The sequence below is a fragment of the Pisolithus orientalis genome, assembly GCF_024613125.1.
Source record: "Pisolithus orientalis strain OTSU chromosome Unknown F5J12scaffold_8, whole genome shotgun sequence".
NCBI classification, from domain to species: Eukaryota; Fungi; Basidiomycota; class Agaricomycetes; order Boletales; family Pisolithaceae; genus Pisolithus; species Pisolithus orientalis.
The window spans coordinates 1,091,172-1,109,526 of NW_026260789.1; the positions used below are offsets into that span (position 1 = coordinate 1,091,172).

General features: G+C 48.2%; 6 protein-coding genes across 6 annotated transcripts; 3 read left to right on the forward strand and 3 right to left on the reverse strand.

Moving 5' to 3' along the window:
* Nucleotides 1-838: 838 nt before the first annotated feature.
* Nucleotides 839-1,757, forward strand: F5J12DRAFT_718279 (uncharacterized protein; the record flags this gene model as incomplete). Its single annotated transcript, XM_051741103.1, has 2 exons — nucleotides 839-1,200; nucleotides 1,277-1,757. 2 exons carry the CDS (start codon nucleotides 839-841, stop codon nucleotides 1,755-1,757), a joined length of 843 nt encoding a protein of 280 aa, XP_051601956.1.
* Nucleotides 1,539-2,969, reverse strand: F5J12DRAFT_550803 (uncharacterized protein). The gene is made up of 5 exons (XM_051740025.1): nucleotides 2,634-2,969; nucleotides 2,470-2,575; nucleotides 2,264-2,413; nucleotides 2,139-2,205; nucleotides 1,539-2,084 (listed from the first exon to the last, which is right to left on the reverse strand). Exons 1-5 carry the CDS (start codon nucleotides 2,789-2,791, stop codon nucleotides 1,873-1,875), a joined length of 693 nt encoding a protein of 230 aa, XP_051601957.1. The 5' UTR covers nucleotides 2,792-2,969; the 3' UTR covers nucleotides 1,539-1,872.
* Nucleotides 2,970-3,439: 470 nt separating this feature from the next.
* On the reverse strand, nucleotides 3,440-5,920 carry F5J12DRAFT_550874 (uncharacterized protein). The gene is made up of 8 exons (XM_051740026.1): nucleotides 5,509-5,920; nucleotides 5,058-5,402; nucleotides 4,893-5,000; nucleotides 4,746-4,844; nucleotides 4,599-4,692; nucleotides 4,409-4,539; nucleotides 3,867-4,358; nucleotides 3,440-3,812 (listed from the first exon to the last, which is right to left on the reverse strand). The coding sequence occupies exons 1-8, from the start codon at nucleotides 5,824-5,826 to the stop codon at nucleotides 3,543-3,545; spliced, it is 1,857 nt and encodes a 618-aa protein (XP_051601958.1). The 5' UTR covers nucleotides 5,827-5,920; the 3' UTR covers nucleotides 3,440-3,542.
* Nucleotides 5,921-6,015: 95 nt separating this feature from the next.
* F5J12DRAFT_718080 (uncharacterized protein) lies at nucleotides 6,016-7,758 on the reverse strand (the record flags this gene model as incomplete). Its single annotated transcript, XM_051741096.1, has 9 exons — nucleotides 6,016-6,235; nucleotides 6,285-6,599; nucleotides 6,656-6,800; nucleotides 6,849-7,050; nucleotides 7,100-7,122; nucleotides 7,173-7,324; nucleotides 7,376-7,494; nucleotides 7,556-7,637; nucleotides 7,694-7,758. 9 exons carry the CDS (start codon nucleotides 7,756-7,758, stop codon nucleotides 6,016-6,018), a joined length of 1,323 nt encoding a protein of 440 aa, XP_051601959.1.
* A 652-nt stretch (nucleotides 7,759-8,410) lies between these two features.
* F5J12DRAFT_685805 (uncharacterized protein) lies at nucleotides 8,411-10,057 on the forward strand (the record flags this gene model as incomplete). Its single annotated transcript, XM_051740307.1, has 5 exons — nucleotides 8,411-8,639; nucleotides 8,688-8,884; nucleotides 8,947-9,556; nucleotides 9,613-9,824; nucleotides 9,878-10,057. Coding segments are annotated over 5 exons (1,428 nt in total), but the record flags the coding sequence as incomplete, so codon positions are not given.
* Nucleotides 10,058-11,730: 1,673 nt separating this feature from the next.
* F5J12DRAFT_904840 (uncharacterized protein) lies at nucleotides 11,731-13,890 on the forward strand (the record flags this gene model as incomplete). The annotated part of the gene is made up of 12 exons (XM_051748584.1): nucleotides 11,731-11,949; nucleotides 12,010-12,081; nucleotides 12,140-12,248; nucleotides 12,413-12,485; nucleotides 12,541-12,696; nucleotides 12,774-12,881; nucleotides 12,942-13,078; nucleotides 13,124-13,192; nucleotides 13,250-13,341; nucleotides 13,375-13,478; nucleotides 13,546-13,674; nucleotides 13,740-13,890. The coding sequence occupies 12 exons, from the start codon at nucleotides 11,731-11,733 to the stop codon at nucleotides 13,888-13,890; spliced, it is 1,419 nt and encodes a 472-aa protein (XP_051601961.1).
* Nucleotides 13,891-18,355: the final 4,465 nt, after the last annotated feature.

Here is an 18,355-nt window from a genome sequence, read left to right on the forward strand (position 1 = left end):
CTGCTGTACCTGAGATGAAACACGATCACACATTTATTGCACACTCTGAATCATTGCTTGTCAGCCTCACCAGGCACAGTAGAATCGCTAGGGAACTAAAGATGAGCACAAGTCATTAGTACTGTACTTGGGGTAATTGTAAAGGAAGGATTTCTCACTTGACCAACGAAGCGTGAGGGCGCCGCCACCAAAATGTTTCAGCATGTTTGCCATCCCGGCACATCGGAACATTGAAACATTGCTTTAAAGCTAAAGCTAAAGCCTAACAGAAAGAAAAGGGCTTGCGCAATGCTTGCCTTACCAATTCAACGCCACCCGAGACCGGCCATCACTTACATATCCTGAATGAGTCAAGTGCACCCCTGAATATCCGAGGTCCTGCTAGAGAGTTGGTGCATATGAACGCGAGCATGTATATAGACATCAAAGACAAGTGATGTTACTCTCGCACGAATATTAGCCGTGTTTGGTGAAAGCACGTAAAATTTTACCAGTGACAAAGCAAGTCGGGAAGGGCTCCGAGATGAAATCTGGTTGAGTAGAATACGACGGTCGGATCAGTGGCTAGAGCGTGAAAAAGAGCCTATCGGTCACTCAAGAGATGCAAGCCAAACCAGCACTGTCGAGTCGAGCCTCGGTCCGTCTATAGGGTTGCCGTCTGCTGCCGTGGTATGCAAACAACCGCCACTACGCTGCGAGCAGCATTCTTGTACGCGTGCGCCCGCCTTTTGCATGGGTTGACGGATCTCAGAGTCTACTAGGAAGCTCTAGGCAGTGTGCAGAGAGGATTTTGGGGTAGACGTCAACTCGAGTACACATCCAGCTAGTGCCGGTGAAAATGCACGATTTGGATCATCAGCTTCGAGAACTTCAGCTCATTCGCTGCTCCCTGATGCCCGGAGAAGTCTTCTCATTCGTCCTTCCGTCAGAAGATGTGATCATTTGGTCTTCACTGCTGGACGCCCTCGACAACGGTGTAGACGATGAGACTGGACTACCTACTGCGGACACACCCCCGTGTTCTGCAAGGATCTCGATACGGGTTCCCGGTTCGCCTGTTTGGTTTGAGGTCCGGGTTCCGGAAGGACCTATACTACGATGTTCGGACGTATGCGTAAGGGGAGAAAACATTTCTCGTGATCAGCAGGAACATTGGCAATCTGTGATCTCGCAGAGCATAGCAGAAGTGCAGGACAGTGAGTGAGTGTACTAATATTTCCACAAAATGGTGCGGAAAATGTGACAGTAAAATTCCCTCCACCATTCCATTACATAGATTCCCGGTTTACGAGCTACTTTCTCTACACTTACTCCCCAAACTTCACGAGCACAACCAAAATTTGGTTTTGCCAACGTCCACAGGCCCGCCCTCCGAGATTCATTCCCATCAACCGAAAGTTTTTCATGCATTACTTACTTCACATCATCTCGTTTCCGTGACAAAACGCAAGCTTATGAAAGCGTGGTCGTCGGAACTCCACATCGCCGGATTTGCGAGGATCGGATACCCGGGATTGATCTACGCCGAAGGAGGGAAGGAGAACGTTGAAGAGTTCGTAAGGAACGTGAAAGGAATGAATTGGCTAGCACTCAGGGTTAGATTCATTGAGCAAGTGGAGCCGGAATCAGGGCAGGCCGCTAGCGTGGGGGATGGATGGGTGGAGGTGCAGAGAATTTCAGAGGTATTGGAACTTATGCGAAAGAGGGGGCGGGAATCATACATCACCCAGCACGGCATTGGCAACAGTTCAAAGTAAATAAAAAACGCACGTAGTGTCTTCAAATAACTCAGAGGCAAGAAATACATACACGAAATTGTCAACAAAAAGTTCTCTTTGATTTACCATTCATACGAGGACGCATCGTGATAGATCAGTACCTCCTGTCATCGTAGCGGCCACCACGCTCATAGTCACGGTATCCCCGATCATAGTCACGGTACCCTCGATCATACTCACGGTGTCCTCGGTCATGGTCGCGGGCGCCTCTGTAGTCGTCGTAACGACCTCCACGGCGGCGCTCATCGTGAGTAGGGTCACGAGAATAGCGACTATCGTAAGGACGAGGATCGTATGGACGCTCGTCTGTAAATAGGGGTTAATGACATCCACCACGCCGTGGAAAAAAAAAAAACTTGCGTGTGTAGCGCTTGGGTGGTCCATAATAGCGCCCCGGCGTAGGAGTACGAGCACGTCCACGGCGAGCCTGATACGCCACAGTATCGTCAGCGTCTCACTCGGTAGAGCTACAGATCACGATGTACCTTTTCAACTGTCATGACTTTGCCCATCAACTCTGTCGCGTTCAAAGCAGTAATGGCAGCATCCGCCTCTTCGGCTGTCTCCATAGTGACGAACCCGAATCCCCGGGATTCGCGAGTATGGGGATCGTACATGACTGACGCCTTCTTCACCTATTCGCTCAACCACAACATTAGCAAGTATTTCATCGAAAAAAACGAAGACATACACGGCCAATCTTGACAAAAGCCTGCTCCAAATCGCGAGTATCGACCCGGTGACTCAAACCAGAGACATGAAGGTTGTTGCCGGGGTTATGGCCCCCCTCGCCGCGACTATGGGCCAGACAGTGTGAGTCACTATAAACCAGCACTGAATTAAGACCCAACCAACCTTCCTCTATCGTCCCGCCCCGGGCTCATGCTCCTGCTGGAGCGACGAGGAGGCTCCCCGCGGTCCCTTACTGGTGACCGTCCACCTCCGTTCCAAACTGGCTCCTCGGCAGGAGCACCCGAGCCATTGGTGGGAATGCTGATACCCGAAGGTGCCATATCTTGTGCTTGCCAAGCTGAAAAAGGGAAGAAGATGCGGGAAAAAAGGGGAAGAAAATATCAACGTCGGTTCCTTGGGGAAACGGTGGGGGACTGGAAGGAAACGAAGACGTGCATGAGGACATAACACGGGGTGAATGGAAACTAGCATCCCTGTAGAATGCTAGGAATGATTGCCGAAAGTGAAAAAGTCGGTGGGTAGTAGAGGATAGCTGGAAGCGCCGGTCGAAACACCGAAGCAGACAGACAGCATGGGTTTGCCAGCCTTGAGCCGGACGTTAGTTGGTTACTGGGACAACTGATTTCTGTCGCCGTTATTTTTTTTCAACCGGACTGCTGAAACGCTGAAAGCCGATATGGCGGAGGGGAGAACTACATTGTACGCAGGCGGATTGCGTGCCGGTGGCAGAAGAAAATATCGAATGCACAAACTGCTGTCGCCGTCGGGGCTGATGCTGAGGACGTACCGTCATCCATTGTTGAATAGCTTGCTGACCCCGGAGTCGTTGTCAATGCCGATGAGCGTCAGCTACGGTGTCGAAGTGAAGAGTGGAGAGGTTTTCAAAAGGTGACAAACATGGACACACAAGTAACGCCAATCATAACAAAGTACAATATGCACTTGGGACTGCCAAATTCGAGAATTCACCACTATTAGCATGCAATCTTGTTGGTGGTGAATGATATGTGGTACCTGATCAAAATTTATTATAATCTTTTCGACTGTACCACTGGGGTATTACAGGGGATTCTAAATCAGTCTTCCGCTCGACCAGTTAAGATATGTAGGAGTGTTCTTAAGCCAGGAAACCAGTTCCTCCCGCCTGACCTTGATACCCTGTTCCGTGGACTGCACCTTCGCCTTCTTGCCGTCGACGAACTCCCACTTCTGTTCTTTGACAGTCACCAGACCTTCTTTAAGCTCGTCAGCTCCAAGGATAATGTCAAACGGGACTTCGTCCTTCTCAGCCGCGGAAAATTGGGCCGGTAATTTCGGTTTCCTCTTGGCGAGGAAATCCGTCTGAAGTGTACAATCAGATAAATGTCGCGTCGTGGATATTTGAAAATGACGAACTTTTATACCGGCTTCTCTCAATTCTTGAACAAGCCTAATGCGCTCCTCGAGTAGCCCATCGCCAGCGGCCATAACATACACCATCGTTTCTTTACTGCGCATCCCCTTCTCCACCCATTTCGGCCAAATAATGGCGAATATCCGGTCCATGCCGATGCTAACGCCAATGCAAGGTAATGAGGCGCCTTTCTTCCCTTCACCAGCAGCCGCTGATGTAAACAAGCCAACGAGATTGTCGTAGCGTCCCCCAGCTGCAATCGACCCAACGCCCACTTGAGATTCGTCGACTTCTTCCTCTTCCTCGAGGGTTTCGGTCTTGGACTTTTTGAACTTCTTCTTCGGTGGCGCCGGCGCCAGTGCTCCGTCTGTAACTGGAGAGACAACCGCATTTGCAGAACTGAAGCCCGGAGGGGCCGACGCTTCTACGATGGCTTCATAGATTATTCCGGTATAATAGTCGAGGCCTCGAGCCAGCGACATGTCAAACGAGATCTGCTCCTCTATTACTAATCTGATCACTTTGGAGAATAAACGAGACTCACTCTGTCGATTACATTATTGTAAGCTTTGAGAAGCGCAAAGAGCAGCTCCATGTCCTGCACACCCTGTTTGGCGCTTGGATTAGACATCAAAATTTCGTCGGCTTTGAGTTGTTCAAGGAGGGCTGGTCCACCTGTGGCAACAAACATTGTCGTCGATATTCATATTTAGGTAACTGAGAGTATTCCATACCTTTGTGCTTGACGTATTCACCTATTTTATCGGCTACTTCGGGGCTCAAACCCTTTTCTTCTGTCATTTCCTTCTTCACATCCGACCACGGGACCTGCGAAAGGGTTAGTCGAGGCCTCGACTTAATGTTTGAATCAGCCAGCCTGCCTTGTCCAGTTTATCTACAGCAGAGGAGATTGACCGTATCTTCTCTGGAGGCACGCCGCACACCTCGAATATACCGTCCAAAATCTTGCGATGATTGATCTACGATGGGGTTAGACGATAATCGAGTACCAATGAAAATATAAGTACCTTGATGGTAAATTCACCAACCTCGAGTTTGGAGAGAATAGTACAGAGCAAGCTGACTATCTCTGCGTCCGGTATCATAGGATCCCAGACGCCAACGATATCCAAATCCTGAGCAAAGCCGATATTTTCAGACCAAGACAGAAAGTAAAAGGCGGAGTAACGTACGGCCTGCATGAATTCCCGCATCCGGCCCTTGGACATAACTGGACTATCCCGCCTATACACCTTGCCAACCTGCCAGATCTTGCCCTGAATCGTTGCCCCAGACATGGCGATATATCTTGCAAGCGGAACTGTGTGGTCGTATCTCAACGCCAACTGCTCCCCGCCCTCATCCATCAGGTCGAAAATAAGTTTCTGGTCCTCGCCATACTTTCCAGCTAGAACATCCTTCCTCTCAAACACGGGGGTATCCAGAGAGCTCCCCCCATATGTCATAAACACGTCCTTCACTATTCTCTCGATATGGTCGCGACAGTACGTCTCCGCAGGCCCATAGTCCCTTGTTCCCTATATAAGAAGAGAAAACAGAAAAGCACCTAATTGAGTATTTCATGTTCCGAGATTTCAAGTCTGTGCCGTCCCACTTCTGCAGGCAGCAGCAATCTTAACCGACCTTGGCAGTTTTAAGCAGAAGCCGTTCCCGCTTCTTAGCATCGTCTTTGTCGCCCGATACCGCAGTCGCTCCATTCACGGCGGAGTCAGTAGCTCTAGCGGTCGCGGCCAGTCTCCGTTTTAGTTCACCCAGTTCCTTCTTCGTAGCGTCCAACCTGACGGGATCGTTGTTTTGAAGGCGCAGTTCGTTCAGAATTGCAGTTTGCTTTTTGATTTCGGCGCTAAGAGAATCTGCAGTTGACATTTTGCGCGAGGTGTCTCGGACGAGACGAGTGATGGTAGATCGATAGGGAATCTGGAGCACACATCTCAACAGCATATCAGAACAGGTAAATTGTCGCGGAATGACTTGACTCGACGGGACCCCGAACACCTCTTCGTCTCCACCGAGGGTCAACCAATTGTATATAATGATCGTGTCTAGGCTCTAGCAAACAAACCTGAGTATCTACATGAACACTTGGTATTATTATTTGTTGCTGCGTATATTCTCTATCCAGTTCTCACGTCACATTCGTTTAACGTACCCGTCCTGTTGAATGTCCCTCGTGTCTCGCCAAATACCTTCTGCGTCCTTCTTGCGCACTGTGAAGCACGCGATGCCGAGGTATTCCGTGATATCCTTGATAACGAGCGCGCAGAATCGGGCGTACGCCAGAAAAGACACCGCGAGCGTTAGGTATATAAACAATGCCGTCCGCTTTGGGGTCGATTGGATGATAGGGAACCTTGCAACAGTGGTGTGAACGGCATTGTATACGACAGAATATAACACACCTGTCCAGTAAATGGGGTAAATGGGCATCAAGCACACCGATAGCATTCCAGATCCACAACGGGTTCCATACGGGAAAAGGCGAACTTGTGACGTGGCTCAAAATCATCTTCCCTACCTGATGTGCAAACTGCAAACCCCAAGCACACAAAAACGGGAGGAACAGTGGTGAATGGATGATAGCGGAGTTGGAAAATGATGGGTTGAGTAACCATAACGCTTGCAAGGTCACTGATACCACGAAGGGAAAAAGGGTGAGTAATGGTCGGATTCTTGATTTCCCTGATGCTTTCATGGCCTTGCGGACGTTTCTGTAGCTTATCCGCGAAATCAGTGCCGGCACAACACCCCAAACCTACTATGTAGAGAATACCTGGATACTATGTTAAACGCAAGACCAAATCCCGCGAATACCATGAAGGCCTCATTCAAGCGGATATTCGGCACATGTTTCGTTACCCAAGGTATCATATCTAAGTGGGTAAAAGAGAGGATGCGTTTGTCCCAGAACGAGGGTCCTTTGTCGTGTTAGTATATCAAAGCCACAAGTAGGGAGTTTCCTGTACCGAATAAGCCAGAGATCGTGTAGATGGCTACGATCATGAGGATGCCTTCCACGGGACCTGAGAATGGGCCGAGATATAATTGCCCTGTGTAGTATTCCTCCCACGTCGTTAAATAGAAGTTTGCGAGTGTAGCAACTTGTGATGCAACAGTCCACCAGGATCGTCCCAAGTTCAAAGCTCGGGCAGCCAAGATGACCTCAAGCTGTAAACCTATAAGTTAAGCAACAACGATAGAGCGAGGACTGACATACCGTCGTATTAATCGCGTCACAGCCTGATCAATTCAGGTAAGCAACCGGACCGAGTGGAAATGCGATGACGAACCGTGATCGAACATTTCACCAAGGGGCCCAGCCATGCCAGTACGCCGTGCTTGTTTTCTACTCCATAGGTCAGCGGCGCGAACTAGCAAAGGTGAAAGACCTTGCCCATCAACAGCGTCAAAACTTTGGTACATAAACAGCCCGATAGCCCACCTGCATTGCGGTGTAAGAGCACAGCATCACATTACAACAAAGCCCACATACGTGAAATAAACCCATTGGGGAGGCCCACCGTGACCGTCATTATCAGTATAATACAAAGGATCGTAAATCAGCAGCGTGAGGACGTTAAACGCGACAATAGCAAGGCCAAGTAGGGTGATCTGCAATGAAATTTTAGCGACGCCGTTTTGAAGGTAGTGGCTGAGGGGAGATCATCCATACAGTATTAGGTGCAATAGAGAGCGGCCAAAGGGTGATAAACCAATTCCAGTACGGTGCAAGGATGTATCGCGATACCAGGGACCTGTCGAACCGCGTAATGGTTGACGCCGGGTTAGTATGGTAAAGAGTTCCACGTACTCATCTACACTCTTGTAGGCATATTTCTTGAGGTTTCTTAAGGCTGATGGCGAGAGATAAGCCATAACCCTCTAACAACGTGGAGTTCGAACGAAGGAAAACAAGGAGAACCGAAGAGAAAATGGGATCAAAACGCTGTGAATCCGTCAGAGAATCCATAGATGCAGTCCAAAAAACCTTGGCCCACTCCCAATAACATCATCGCACGTGCGCGATCACGTGAAAATATAGCCCCTATCAAATCCAAGGCTAGGCTGCAAACAACTCAAGGTCACCGAAAAACCGTACACTGGCTGGCTGACTGCCAGGTTATGTAACATCATATCTGCCACTGATCAAGGAGCCATACCAAAATTACTAGGTCACCGTTGTACCCAGTTCCAGTTACAAGCGCTTTCTTCATTAGCCGTATTATTAGTATTACTCGTTATTATTATATACCGTGATCAGGGGGTGGCGGTCTCCGACGAGGGGGGGCGGCTGCTGCGGGTATTGCTGCTTCCGCACGGATGTGGCAGGTGGTGCTGGTTGCTGTGGGCTTTACCGATTCCGCGCGGATGGCGGGTGGTTCCGACCTCCAACGAATGGCTTCTCTCGTTATCTCTGGGGTCGGAGTTTGAACTTCGGGGTATCCGAATACCCCACGATGGGAAACAAACACGCGACAGCTGACATCATATACAGAGCGGTCGACATCTACTAGTCGTTCAACCGACGATGTTGCACTTACTGCCAGCAGAAATTGCCTTGCAGGTTGTATCGTATCTGCCCATTCAATCCGTGCACAAAATCACCCAAGTGTCTCATGCATGGCATGATCTGATAGCCGTGAATGAAAATGCTGTCTATCGCAATGCTGCCATCCTTCACCGCTTAGTATACGAGAGCGATTGTGGAGATTTAGCGCTGCAACCTCCACGCTCGGGGACCAACTGGAAATCATTTTGTTGGTTACCCGCATATCTTCCTAGCCAAGTGCTTATAATTTCCTCAGGTCGTCGTGAGTTCCAGATGGAATGGGGTTGGAGAGGAAAGGTTCCGCCATGTATCGAAGAGCTTCCAGCATCCGGGACCAGTGTACATCGTATCAAAGTCGATGAGGATCTTGGATTAGTGATCACCACCGGTCAGAGGGGAGGGCTCTTGGTAACCGACTTGAAGGGCAACACCCCGCTTTGGGGTCTTCCTCCCGTCAGCAAACGCTTTCTTATATTTCATAAAGCGATGTTCCTTGATCTGACAGCGTTTGGCAGTCTCACGTTGCTGAATATGCCCACTGCGAATATGATCACGGGTACATCATATTCAACCGACACGACAATTGCAAGGAAGTCTGGCGCCGTGCGCTCGATTCACCCAACGAAGATCACTGTACTCTATCCCCTCCAGACTCAGATATGCTTTCGGCGTGGACGGATGGAATCCCCCGCTGGCATGCTTCGACTCGTCATGGCCACTTTAGACCCTGGGCACTTCTTCGCATGCCAGAACACACTCGAGCTTTCCGCCTCTCGCATCTGACTTTACTGGCTTCGGCTGCAGAAAATGCCTATTTGTGGGACGTCTCACAGGGTCGCCTGGTTGAAACCATCGGTAGCATCCAAAAACGGTACCACCATCAAACTCTTGGCCATATCCATTATGTGGAAGTGAATGACAAGTATGCGTTCATATGCGGCTCAAATCAACTTAGAATCTTTGAGAGGGGCGGTGGTGCACTGGTCTACGATCTTTCTCCGAGAGATCTCCTCCGAAAAGTATGGAGTGTTGAAGAGCATCCGCCATTCGATTCCTCCGTTGTGAAATGCCAAAAGCTTGTGGAAAAAGATCTGAACTCAACTACGGATGACCAATTCATGGCAGGTTTGTTTGTTCCGACGTTGAGATTCACCCCGTTCTGACCCACCCCTTCTGTATAGTGCACGTGTCAGGCAACGGAAAAGATATTGCCGTGTTGACGATTTGTGGGGTGCTTATCATCATTCCCGGGTTTCAACGCATCATCTCGGGAGAAGCTTTACTGCCAGATATTGCAGTACAGCTTCGTTTCCCCCCAAGTAGTGGCGGTCTCCAGGATACGGCAATATATCTCGCATTGAGGGAGAAAGATGGTAAGGTTGCGGTTGTTACGGTAAGTGTTTTCGTTGTTTGTCTCCATCTAACCGCTGAAGGTTTGATTTAAAGCGCAAAGGTCTCTACTTGGTGTCTCCCGAAGTTGAATTCAGCACCCTCACGGCTGAACGTCCTCCTCGGCCGGGCGTTGTTGTTAGCAGTCTCACCAACTTTGAGGACAGTCGGCTGTTGTCCTTCGTATCATGTCTCCAGATCACGCGAACGGGTGTCTATTTCAACTGGAAACCAAGCAGACAAGAGACCCAGCCAGATAGGGGAGGCGGAAACAATGGGTTCCCGATGTTATTTGGTGGGCTGATGGGGCATCCACCTATGAATTTCCCACCTCCGGTGGCACAGCCGGAAATGGGAACGCCAGGTAATAATGGCAATAACGATCTGCATCCCAATAGTTATGCAGCAGCTACTCCTGATGTCCACGATAACGAAGAGGAGGTTGATACCGACGGGATGGATGGATTTCTGGGTTACCCGAACTTACCTCATCTCGAGCCTGCCGCACTTGACCCTGGCGAATATGACGAAGAAGAAGAAGAAGAAGAAGAGGAAGAAGAAGAGGAGGAGGAGGAGGAGGAAGACCACGATGACTTTGTTGATGGTTTCATGGACGAGTTTTTTGACCACGATGGTGATCCTTTCGAACATCCGATGCACGATGATGAGAATCCGGTGATGGTCCATATGGGAGTAGGCGACCCAGGTGGGTTTGTCAGCATTTCTCTGATCATCTATGTACTAATCCCGTTCAGCGGGAGGAATGCATCTTCTTGTGGACGAGTGGTTCCTTTCTATGAACATGAGCACCGTGTATCGTGTAAGTTTTTAGGGTGTAGGTCTTTCCCTTTGTGCTCGTGGCTTGCAAGGTTCGGACTAGTCTTGGTGTTTTATGGCTTGCGTCGATCGACAGAAGAAAAAAACGATATCTACGTAGTCGGCCTTCGCGAACTGTCAATAGTCAAACTGATGGTTGCAAGAACATTTACTCGCGGTTGTGGACTTCGAGTATGGCTTTCCCTAACTGTGTATCAGCACGATTCTCTTAGTTCCCTGGGTCTCCCCCCACACCGCCATCCCTCACGCACAGACTCCCATGAACATTGAGGGGTCATGACCCCGGGTAATACATGAACACTATGCTGATTCATGATACACAGGATACTAATCCATAAGTGGGATAGTGCACTAGCTGCAGATGTCACCTGTGCTCCCCAGCGCCGCTGGAGTAGGAGTTCGCGATTGTTCATCATGCGCTGAGTTTGGCTCCACCTGGTTACAACTATCTTCTGAGCCGAATACTATTGTAAGGAATCCCCACTTGTGATAATACGAACAGTATGTTTGGCTGGCTTATAGTTTGTCAATCGCTCCTCTCATGACGGAACCGCTTGGATGGACACAGGGACTGATCGATCGGATGGTGTCTGGTACGTGTGGAGTGCCGATTTCCAGCGTCGGATGATGCTTACCTCCAAAGCTCCACCAGGTGAGTTAGTTTTCACAAATGGGTACCGATCACACCGATAGATACGACTCGTTCCATTCGCCGACCTTCTTTCCAGTGGAGGATGAAGCCGGTAGGTGAGACCGCAAGTGTCAGAGGGCAAGAAATTAGATGATGTGCCTGAACCTGAGCACACGCCGATCTGCAAAAGCTAAGCGTCAAGTTGGAGCGCTTCCCCGTGGAGTAACAGTGCGTGCCGAGCTCTCAAACAATTCAAAAAACTCTCCAAAGTGTATGCTGTAATTCGACCGTTTTACAGGTTTGGCCTTTGATGGTCGTTATTCGGGTCCCAAGAAAAACCGAGTGCCATTCATATCTCATGTCCTCCAGGCTATATATAAGAAGGGTTCACAGTGGTTCTGTCTATTGACGCCACGCAGCCCCTGTCGAGGTAGCATCAGGCATGTCGAACAATACTAATACTTCCTCGTCGCCGCAGTTTCCCAAGGCATCCCATGCTGCTGATGCCTGTCCCGACATCCCAAACGGAGCCCATTCTCCCGCCGTTAGTCGTCCGACCATCGAGATGACAGAAGATCCGGACGACGTGATCCCCCCCACCCATGATGATCGCACTCTCGTGCTCTGCTTTGATGGTACAGGCGACCAGTTCGATGGTGACGTAGGTGGTCGCTATCTTTGGTCTTCTTGCACAACTTATTTGACCTCCACTCACCGCTAGAACTCGAACATCGTTCAGTTTTTCTCTATGCTGAAAAAGGATGACCCCTCTGAGCAAATGGTGTATTATCAGGTACGCTTGCTCACATTATGGCGGAGTCTATTACCACTCACCACTGGCACAACATAAGGCCGGGATAGGCACATACACTATCCCTCAAATAGCCACGCCCTTTTACGCCAAGCTTTCCAAGACCATCGATGCGATGGTGGGGAGCAACCTGGATGTTCACGTCATGGGTGTGCCGCTGGTCTCCACGTTCCCTTATCATGGCCACTAACAAACTCGTTTTCTGCAGCTGGCTACGAGTTCTTGATGCAAAACTGCGAGTTTTTTTTTTTTTTTCACATTTCGATTTCTTCATTTGATATTGACACTGATGATTGATACATCGACTCTACAGATGAGGCAGGAGATAGGATATGTCTGTTTGGGTTTTCGCGAGGCGCCTATATTGCCCGAGCGCTGACTGGCATGTCAGGCTTCCGTAACAGTATTGTATTCCGGAACACTTGCTTATCCCCACTACAGGCTTCACAAAGTGGGTCTCTTACCACCCTGCAACCACCAGCAGGTTCCGTTCGCGTACAAAATGTACAGCAAGGATGATGGTGAAGGCTGGAAACAGAGTAAGGCATTTAAGAGGGCGTTTTCTATCGACGTTGATGTCCAATTCGTTGGAGTTTGGTAAGCTTCTCGAGCTGATTGGGACAGTCATGGGTTTGGTTCCACTGATTTATGTATCATACGGGTACTTCGGATAGGGATACTGTTAACTCTGTGGGCATCATCCCTTACAGGCTGCCTTTTACAAAAGCAAACAACAAGATTCGCTACTTCAGGCATGCTCTCGCACTTGATGAACACCGAGCGTATGTACCCAAGTGACATTTGCGATATGATGATGCTCAGATATCTGAATCCTTGTACAGGCGCTTCATGCCGAACTTCTGCAATCGGTCCACAGACGCCGACAATAAGCTTGGTGTCCAGAAAGGGGAAATGCCTCGAAGCACCAAGAAGTCTCGCCCTGTTCGAACTCCCTACGACAAACTTCTGCATGAGGGGAGTAGCTTGAATGGGCACCACTAGGAATCAAATCTTCAGGATGGAGAACGTCGCTACACCGAGTCAATCTCGCAAACTGATGCCGATGAAGTATGGTTCGCGGGATGTCACTGCGGTAAGCTCGAACAGTTCAGGAATTGACATTGTTTCAATACTCACAACTCCGTTTCAGACGTCGGTGGTGGTTCCGTCGAGAACGGTACCCGACACAGTCTAGCCCGTATCCCTCTCCGGTGGATGATTCGGGAAATTTTCAAAACGAAGGTGGACATTCTCTTCCACCGCTCGATGTTGTAGCACGTTGGCATGGACCCTTCAACATTGTACCTCCACGTGACTCCCCGCCCACCGGCTATCTTTAACCGCCCTCTCCTCCCGGCGAAGATTGACTCTGGTACACCGTACCATGAGGATGGTGTACCAATCCAGTGTACTATCGAAGGCAATTTTGTGAGCGAGGAAATGGAGGATCTCGAATGATGCGCTCAGCCCCATGTACGATCAACTCGAGATTGCGCCATATTGGTGGATACTCGAAATGCTGCCGCAAAAGCAGCGCTACCAGAGAGAGGATGACACGTGGATCGGGGATGTCAAGTGCGTAACTCTCGTCTTCCCTTCGGAAGTCCGTGTGCTGAACCGGTTTGAATTTCAGACCTCAGGGTAAACATGGGTGGGGGACGCGATATCCCCAAACGACGCACCCTGAAGATACATCGAACGGTCAAGATCCGGATGGAAGCAGACACACTTAAGGAAGGGAAGTACTGGCCGAAGGCAAAGATCAATGTTGAACCTACATGGGTGGATTAAAGGCTGCGCCAAGTACGGAGGCAAGACAAGACCCTCATCCATTTACTGGATACATTTATTGGTAATTCTTCGTCCGTGTCTTTCTGCCAGCATGTACCATAGTACTTACTGCGTTGTGTGTACAATTATCCCTGCCTCTCTTACTTTGTGTGTATTATGGTTCTGTCTCCCCATTTTTAAGGTTTTCAAGATCAAGATCAATGAAATTGCAGTGCTACTGTATGATTTCAGGTTAGGTGAGTTTTGGTAAGTATAGTTATTGCAAAAATGAAGAACTTAGAGGGGGCAGATATTTGCAAAGTCTAAAATAATCTGGCCTTGGAGAGCTAATAGTCAATATTCTTAGCAAATTCTGACTTGTCAAATATTGACTACCATGTTCAAATAATGTTACCATAAGGACCCCATGCAGTCTGCTTAGTCACAACATATGTGTGTGTCATGACCATGACATCAGCATATGCCCCTAACACTTCTCCACCCTCTTCTGACATGTTCCCATGCTTCTTTGCCCTCTTCCAATGCATTCCCATGCTCCTCTGACCCTCCCAACATGTCTCTGCACCTCTCTGAGGTCCCCTGTCCACACTCCAACTGCCTCTGCTCACCTGTGCCTCCTCTGAGGCCTTGGTCAGCTCAGTGGAGTGTTGGACTTGCAACCCTGCATTTAGTGCTGTTGGCAGAAGTTTGCCATTTTGCCAGTGGCAATTGCTGGCCATAGCATTCTGGGTCTGGCAGAAGGTGGCAGAATAAACAAGCTGTCAAATTAGTGTCCAGTCACATATGCTATGGAAATTTTAAACTGTATGAGCACAAATGGTTGACTCTGATGCTATGATGTCACAGAAAGGCCACCCACCCCCAAAGCTTGCAACAGACAATTTCCAGTGGCTTGAGAAAGTTGACAACAAGTCTAATTGCTGGTACTATGGATGCATACACTGCACAACATCAGCAGGGACTGTTGGAGTTTGACATACTTACCTTAGTTGTGTTCCAGCAAGCACAGCATTATGTAATTGAAAAAGCATATGCTTTGCAGTTACTTATTTACCTGCACCTCAGCTTCAACCAACTTGAAGTCTGAGTGACAAAAATCTATACAGATAGCTCAGTTGTGCACAGATAGGCAACAATGTCTAGTATATTCACCCATACAGATAGCTAGGTGCATGGTAAGTATAGTAAAGTAAGTGGAAAGGTATTGTACTCACCTCAGTCACACACAGATAGTGACAACATCTGAGGTGATTTGGTTTACAGTGTAGAACTAAATACTGTACTTGTAACAAGAGATGTGAAACACTGGATGTTGAACCCATCTACATACAATAAGTATTGTCTTGTGAGATGCACTATGGTCTTCATGGATAACAAGAAGACTTGCACATAAGTGCAAGACACTGTAGATACAATAAACATAAGGGCATGGAGAGTTAGTTGTGCATTCAGTAATAGTGTTAAGTAAGAAAAGGTTTAAAGTGGAAAGTAGTTCTCATGACCTGAAGTGGACATGTTCAGAATGGACTATGTGTGACTTGCCAAATCTAACACTCCCCCTCGAGTAGGATGTAGGCTGAGTTTGACAGTGAAGTGCTTCACCTTGGGTGATGGTAAGGCTTTGGTCAGGGTGTCAGTGATCATACCAGTGGTGGGGCAGTAGATTAAGTGGGTCTTGCCATTTTCAATGACCCAGCAGATGAAGTGGAAATGGATATTGATATGTTTGGTGTGTGCATGATATTGATGATCTTTGGTGAGTGTGATAGCAGATTGATCTGAGAACAACATGTTTTCTCCAGTACTATGCCTAGGGACTCTGAGGCAGCCATTGATTTCTCCTGGCATGGTGCTGATCATAAGTGTTTTGTATTTTCCTCATGCAATTTTCCACTTGCTGATAAGATAGGCATACCATCATGATTGCACAATCAGGAGCTATAACTTTCATTATGATGACATCACTCCATTATCACTTGCTGGGGTGTTGACACCTACTGGTGCTAGTTGTAGTAGTTGGTAGTGCTGAATAGTGTAGGTTTATTGGCCATCTCAAAACTATAAATCTCTAATGGACTGATTGATTAGAGGTGCACATTTTGCATTTTTGACACTTTTAGTTGCAGATATCACTGGGCACCTGCTGTTATTATGGCAGGGCATGCCACCCCATGTACCAGGTGAATTGGTGTAAGTATAGCAGCACTGTGGAGACTGCAATGCAATGTTTTAGATGTGTTTTGTAAATCTCCACTATTTTATTTGTGCTGTTTGGAGTTTTCCCACACATCTGGGAAGTGTAGTTTGTGTGCTGTCCATTCAATTCCTGATGGATTGACTTGATACTTTCTTCATAGGTAGCTAGGGACATGGGGCATGCATCCAAGGTATTAAGCATTGTGTAAACTATGTGTGGGATGCATGCTGTGATGTTCTTTCACTTTTTCCATTCCCCTTATATCTCATCAACCAGTGACTTTGATTGGATAATACTTCAACATGTTGTAGATCCCCCTAGACCATCCCACCTGCAAAATCACAAATGCATATGTCAAGAATTGAATGAGTGGTGACATGATTCATGTTGAAGCACAGCCACACTTAGCATTCAGGTGTGAGTTAGTCATGTGCTAGGTACTAGTGCCAGATGTGAGGTAGGTGCAGTCATGTGGTGTCACATGACTCTGGATTCACATGACCACATCACCCTTGTGACCACATGATCAGCCCCTCCTGTGACCAAAGGCATTGTATCACATGATCATAGGTCTCAGTCCAGTCATATGATATCACGTGATCACCAATTGATCTTGGCATGTGACCATTAGGTGCACATGACTGATCAATGTCATGACCTGGGGTACCAAGTCACATGACTCACTGTCACATGACCTGGGTCATGGGTGCCAGAAAGATGTATGTCACATGACCACATATCATGTGACTTCACCAGTGCCAGGCTGGGGACACTTTGGGTCACATGACTGTTATGGCATCAACCATGTGGCTGAATTACATTGTCACACACCAAAGGTGTTTGGTGAGGTGGACATGGATACAGCTGATGAATGGAGATGAAGACCATAGCCCTCATGTGAAGAAGGACAGCCAGAAATGTTGGCAGTCATCCCTCACACAAGAATGAGCTGTCAGTGCCAAAGAAAAAGAAAGGGAGTGAGTTAAGTGCTGGTTAAAATTCTTAAGTGCCTGTGTATGGCATTCCAGTTTTTGACATATCTCCACTGTTTCTGCAGATACCAAGACCATTCCCACACTTGCTTGTAGTGCTCAGCCACACCATCCTACCTTCCAAAATTGGAAAGGATTTGTGCACTCCACATGTTTCTGCAGCACTCCCTCCAAAAGACACTCATTTCACTAATTCTTCTGATATGGCCACCTCCACATCAATCATTTTGCTTGTCCCCTTTGCTAGGGACCATGGCTACATATATCTACCAGGTGTTCCTACCAGCTTCTGTCCTGAAGTGTCCTGGTACATCCCACCCTTGTCTGCCCCCTCTCAGCCCATCCAGCTTGGATAGCATGTTCTTTTTGTCAGTATGGCCTCTAGGAGGACATTCTTTGGTTGCCTCAGGTCTGTCATTCACTTGGAAAGGTCTTATGTGGTCATTTCAGTCTCTCCAGTTCAAGAAGTATATGGATCCTTCCTCCCTGCTCCCTGCAATGTCTTCATACCAGTCTTGTCTGTCATTCTTCCAAGATTGCAACAGCTACAGTATAATCTACTGTTCTCCACTCTCCCTGATTACATCCATGATGAGTATGATGCACATCTTGCCTCCTTGTTGCAACATACAGCAGAAGACACTCCCCCTTCATCCTCTCTTCCAACAGAGCCTCATTCATGAAGTTTTTATTTGCTTCACTGAGAGGATGGTTTGGGGGGGAAAGTTGTGATCCCCTATGCTCCTGTCACCCCACAGACCCCCAAAGCTTGACCCCTGTTGACATCTGACTCACCCTGTCCACTTTTGGATGTACTATATTGGCATCAGATCAGCACTGCCTCTCTGTCATCCCACCTTGGCCTAGAAGTGATCTCTTGAAGATGTGACATGCACAGCCTCCCCCTAATGCAATTCCAGTGCACTTTCCCAGTTCCTGACATTACTTGACTCATACTTTGATGTTCTGACTGTCTTTGACTATGGAGAATCCCCAGCCAGCCATGGAAAATCCCCAGCATGCCATGGAGAATCCCTAGTGGGCTGCATCAGGAAAACAAAACTTTTTCAAAGTGGTCTAATAGTCTACACTGCATCTAATGATGTCTTGATATTTGCAGCACTTTAGTGCTCATTGTCTAACATCATCTAATTCATGCTGTCTTTGTTATGCCGATGACTCATGTCGCACCATGGATTGAGTGTCAATGACACAGGCACGTGACAGCACAAGAAGGGGCATGTAATTTAACTTCACTAGCAGAGGAACACTAGTC